This window comes from Mandrillus leucophaeus, unplaced genomic scaffold (genome assembly GCF_000951045.1).
Source record: "Mandrillus leucophaeus isolate KB7577 unplaced genomic scaffold, Mleu.le_1.0 Scaffold350, whole genome shotgun sequence".
Lineage (NCBI taxonomy): Eukaryota > Metazoa > Chordata > Mammalia > Primates > Cercopithecidae > Mandrillus > Mandrillus leucophaeus.
Genome location: NW_012103699.1, coordinates 298,812 through 303,331, shown reverse-complemented (window position 1 = coordinate 303,331; position 4,520 = coordinate 298,812). Strand labels below are relative to the sequence as shown.

Genomic DNA, 4,520 nt, shown 5'->3' with positions numbered 1-4,520 from the left:
ATCTTGGCTCACTGCAACCTCCACTTCCTGGGTTCAAACAATTCTCCTGCCTTAGCCTCCCGAGTAGCTGGGACTACAGGTATGCACCACCATGCTGAGCTAATTTTTGTATTTTTAGTAGAGATGAGGGTTTCGCCATGTTGGCCAGGCTGGTCTTGAACTCCTGACCTCAGGTGATCCACCCGCCTTGGGCTCCCAAAGTGCTGGGATTACAGTCGTGAGCCACCATGCCTGGCCACTCCCATGGATTGAATAGTTCTGTTTTTTCTAGTGTGAATTATCAGTTTCATATTACTTGTTAGTTTATCTAGAGGGATTTAACATGCTTGCATAAAATCATAACCCTTTATGGTCAATCATACTGATTATATATTATTTAGTATGTGATATTCTCTTTTAAGCTAATTTTGATTTTTTAGCATATATAAATTTTTGGAGACCTTCAGAACATTGCATTTATGGCCTTTCTTGGTGGGTAATATTTTGTGTGTTTCATTCGCTGTTCCTTACCAGGCACCCAACAGGGGGATCCTTTATTCGTCCGAATAAGGTAAATTTTGGAACAGACTTTCTTACTGCGATTAAGAACCGCTATGTGTTAGAAGATGGACCAGAGGAAGATAGAAAAGAACAAATTGTTACACTTGGAAATAAACCTGTGGAGACTGTTGGTTTTGACTCTCTTATGAAACAGCAAAGGTAAGTGGAGTTTTTAATGGCAGAGCTGACTTTTATGGTTTTATTAAGGTTCAGAATTTAAATACCCGACTCTACATGGACGCTCACGAATTTGCTTCTAAATTGGTTTATGGTTCCACAGAAACTGAATAAAGATTTGAGGAATCCAAGGATTATTTAGGGAAATTAAAATTCTTATGTTAGCACAGGATTGGTAGATTTATCCAGTTTGCAATTGAAACATTTATTGGCCCATCATTAATATTCACATCATATTATCTCGTGTTGACTAAGTAACTAAGGCTGACATTTGGGTTCTTTTCTATTTCATGGTGATGGTAAGTTGGGAATGGAAACAGCAGTCTGAATTGTTCCCTATGCCACAGAGGGTGCTGGTGCCATCTATTAATAGTAGGGAGTAGTTCCCACCCCTGGCTGCACATCTTCATCACCCGGGGAGCTGTGAAACATGCGGCATCTTTGGTCCCATCCCAGCTCTGCTGAATCACAATTTTGGGATATGGGCTCTAAATAATGCATTTTTTTATTGTATTGTATTGTATTTTTGTTTTTATACAGACAGGATCTTGCTATGTTGCCCAGGCTGGTCTTCAACTCTTGGGCTCAAGCAATCCTTGGCTTCCCAAAGCACTGGGATTACAGGCGTGAGTCACTGCACCCGGCCTTAAAATAATGCACTTTAAAACTGCTGTACGAGAACATTCTCTTTTCTCTGAAACTGTATATTGTGACTTTGCACAAGGAGGCTTACTAGTCATTCCAGTGAACTGCTTGAATCAAAGAGAGAGAAAGTTAATATTTACACAAAACCAGTCATGGCTGCACAAGAACTGGCCAGGCCTTGCAGCTTACTACTGTGGTGAGTGACTTGGACGAGGCAGCTGGGTAAGGACCCCTGGTGGCCACTGTGAGAATCAATTTGTGGCCACTTGGAAACCTGCAGTATATTCTCTTTCAGTCTCTAAAAGAATTAAGCTATAGTTCTGTCCAAAGTAAATTTCTTTACTATCTTTTGTTATTGTTGTTATTAATAAAAGTGCACATGGGAACAATATTGAAAATAAATACATTTCTTGGTACATCTACTCTTTAGCATACATGGCCCCCATTAAAAAAAAACTCAGAATAAATCAAGAGTTTTAGAAAAAGGAACAAATGGACTGTTCTTTATAAAACAAAATACCTTGATTGTTGAGAATTTAGCAATTACAAATTGAACACAAAAGTATGACTAATGCCACCACTTGGATATAAGTATCATAAATGGGCTGGGTGCGGTGGCTCATGCTTGTAATCTTAGTACTTTTGGAGGCCGAGGCAGGTGGATTCACATCTACCTCTTAAGGCCAGGAATTTGAGACTAGCCTGGCCAACATGGTGAAACCCTGTCTCTACTAAAAATACAAACAATTAACCAGATGTGGTGGTATGTGCCTGTAATTCCAGCTACTTGGGAGGCTGAGGCAGGAGAATCGCTTGAACCTGGAAGGTGGACGTTGCAGTGAACCGAGATCGTGCAGCTGCACTCCAGCCTGGGTGGCAGAGTGAGACTCTGTCTCAAAAAAAAAAAAAAAAAAAGACATAACTATCATGAACAGTTTTTACTGTTTACCCTACTGATTTACTTGGATTTAAAGAACTACATGCTTCATAGGGGTTAGAGTTCTTTGCTTTGTTCCCATTTAAAATATAAATAGCTTGGGCAACATGGCAAAACCCTATCTCTACAAAAAATAAATAAATAAATTAGCTGGGTGTAGTGGTGCGTGCCTGTAGTCCCAACTATTTGGAAAGCTGAGGTGGGACGATCACCTGAACCCAGGAGGTCAAGGCTGCAGTGAGCCATGATTGCACCACTGCACTCCAGCCTAGGTGACATAGTGAGACCTTGTCTCAAATGACAGACAAACGAACAAAAAACCCAAATATTTAAATATCTCTTACCCAAAAGAAGCATTTTTTTTTTATTGGTTAATCTCTTTCAGAGAATATTGTGGGCTCTAAGAATATTAACAAATTAAAAATGGATTTTCGTCCCCTAGTTTATGAACAACTATGTAACTCATGAATTTTTCTGTAAATGACCCTACTACTTGAGTATCATTGAATTTAATCATTAGCTAGTGTCTTTCTTGATTGAAAAGGTAAAATTTTAGAGATTCTGGAGCAATCTTGTATGTTGGCTAGAGATTAGTCAGTTCAGAAATTATGAGACAGCTTGGTGGAATGCAGCCAGTGTTGGAGTTAGGCTGGGTTCAGACGCCAGCTAAGGCGCTTTTGGCTCTGACAGAAGTTAGAGATAGCTACTTACTGTTTCTAAGCCTCAGTTTCCTCAATTACAACATAAAACCTAAGATATAAGTGCTGTTGTGAATAACAAATGAGATCCTGCAATTAATGGTAGCTTTAGGAGTTTTTTTTAGGAGTTGAAACCTCTAAGCCACTGTCTTATCTCCTCAATAAAATCCAGCTGACCAGCTTTGAGATCGTACCACTAAGAAAAGACTCAATAAAGGAATCAAAAACAAATTTAAAAAATTTGTTTGTATGTATGGTTTCTCTTGGAGATGGTTTTGGCTCTGGAGTGATGCTTGGATTGAGATCTGAGTCCTCACCCTTAGTGCCAAGTTGTCCTGGCAAGGCAGGCTATTTTAAATTTTAGGGGGAAGGAGCGACATCTGTTGGACACAGTGCAAACTGCAGTTTGAAGTAGTTGGCTGTTTCTGAGATTCCTGTCGTTCTTTTCAATGATGTCATAAGCCTACAAAGCTGGCTTTTGGGCGATTGCTGCGATAAAACACAAGTATTTATGTACATTTATCATGCATCAATAGAAATATTTGTTTTATAAAAAAGCAAATCTCTTAAATCAGTGTGGAACTGGAAATGGAGTTGGTGGCGTCCAGTCTGATTGCAGGGTTTGGGAAGTTGGGCAGTGCCCAGCAGACACTGAGTTGACAGGACATAAGTAATGATTAAGTTGTTTGGCCCTAACTACATACTTAATTGGAACTGTGAGGTATTTATTTTGGCCTAAGTACCATGAAAAAAATTACTGAAACCCTAAGGACCCTGTGGTCTGAGAAAGTTTGGGACCCTCTACCGTTGAATTCTGCTGCTGCCTTTTGTACCCTAGATTTTCTTTCCTTTTTTTTTTGTTTTTGTGTGGTTTTTTTTTTTTTTTTTTTTTTTTTTGAGACAGAGTTTCGCTCTTGTTGCCCAGGCTGGAGTGCAATGGTGTGATTTCGGCTCACTGCAACCTCCACCCTCCCAGGTTCAAGCGATTCTCCTGTCTCAGCCTCCTGAGTAGCCGGGATTACAGGTGCCCACCACTATGCCAGGCTAATTTTTGGTATTTTTTTTTTTTTAGTAGAGACGGGGTCTCACCATGTTGGCCAGGCTAGTCTCAAACCCCTGACCCCAGGTGACCCATCCACCTTGGCCTCCCAAAGTGCTAGGATTACAGGCATGAGCCACCGCGCCTGGCCACGTATTTGTTCTTTTGTGACTGGCTTATTTCACCTAGCATAACGCACTCAAGGTTCATCCACATTGTGGCATATGTCAGAATTTCCTTCTTTTGTTTTTTAAGTTTGCACAGTATTGCATTGTATATGCATACCACGTTTTGTTTATCCCTTCATTTGTTGATGGATACTTGGGTTCTTCCACCTCTTGACTACCAGGAATAATGCTGCTGTGAACTTGTGCATATACTGTGGCCTTTTAGAGATGTGAAGTCTGAGGCACAGAGGTGCTAATTCACTTCTCCAAAGCCAAAGGAGATGGTGGAATCGGGATTTGAACCCAGGTGGTCTGGT

At 40.4% G+C, this 4,520-nt stretch overlaps 1 protein-coding gene across 3 annotated transcripts in view; it reads left to right on the top strand.

Moving 5' to 3' along the window:
• TBCE (tubulin folding cofactor E) overlaps positions 1-4,520 on the top strand; it is an 88,240-nt gene that overhangs the window by 46,947 nt on the left and 36,773 nt on the right. For all 3 annotated transcript variants that reach the window (XM_011989360.1, XM_011989359.1, XM_011989358.1), the window contains exon 4: positions 514-699. In XM_011989360.1, coding sequence (XP_011844750.1) covers positions 514-699 — 186 coding nt within the window. The remainder of the gene's footprint in view (positions 1-513; positions 700-4,520) is intronic.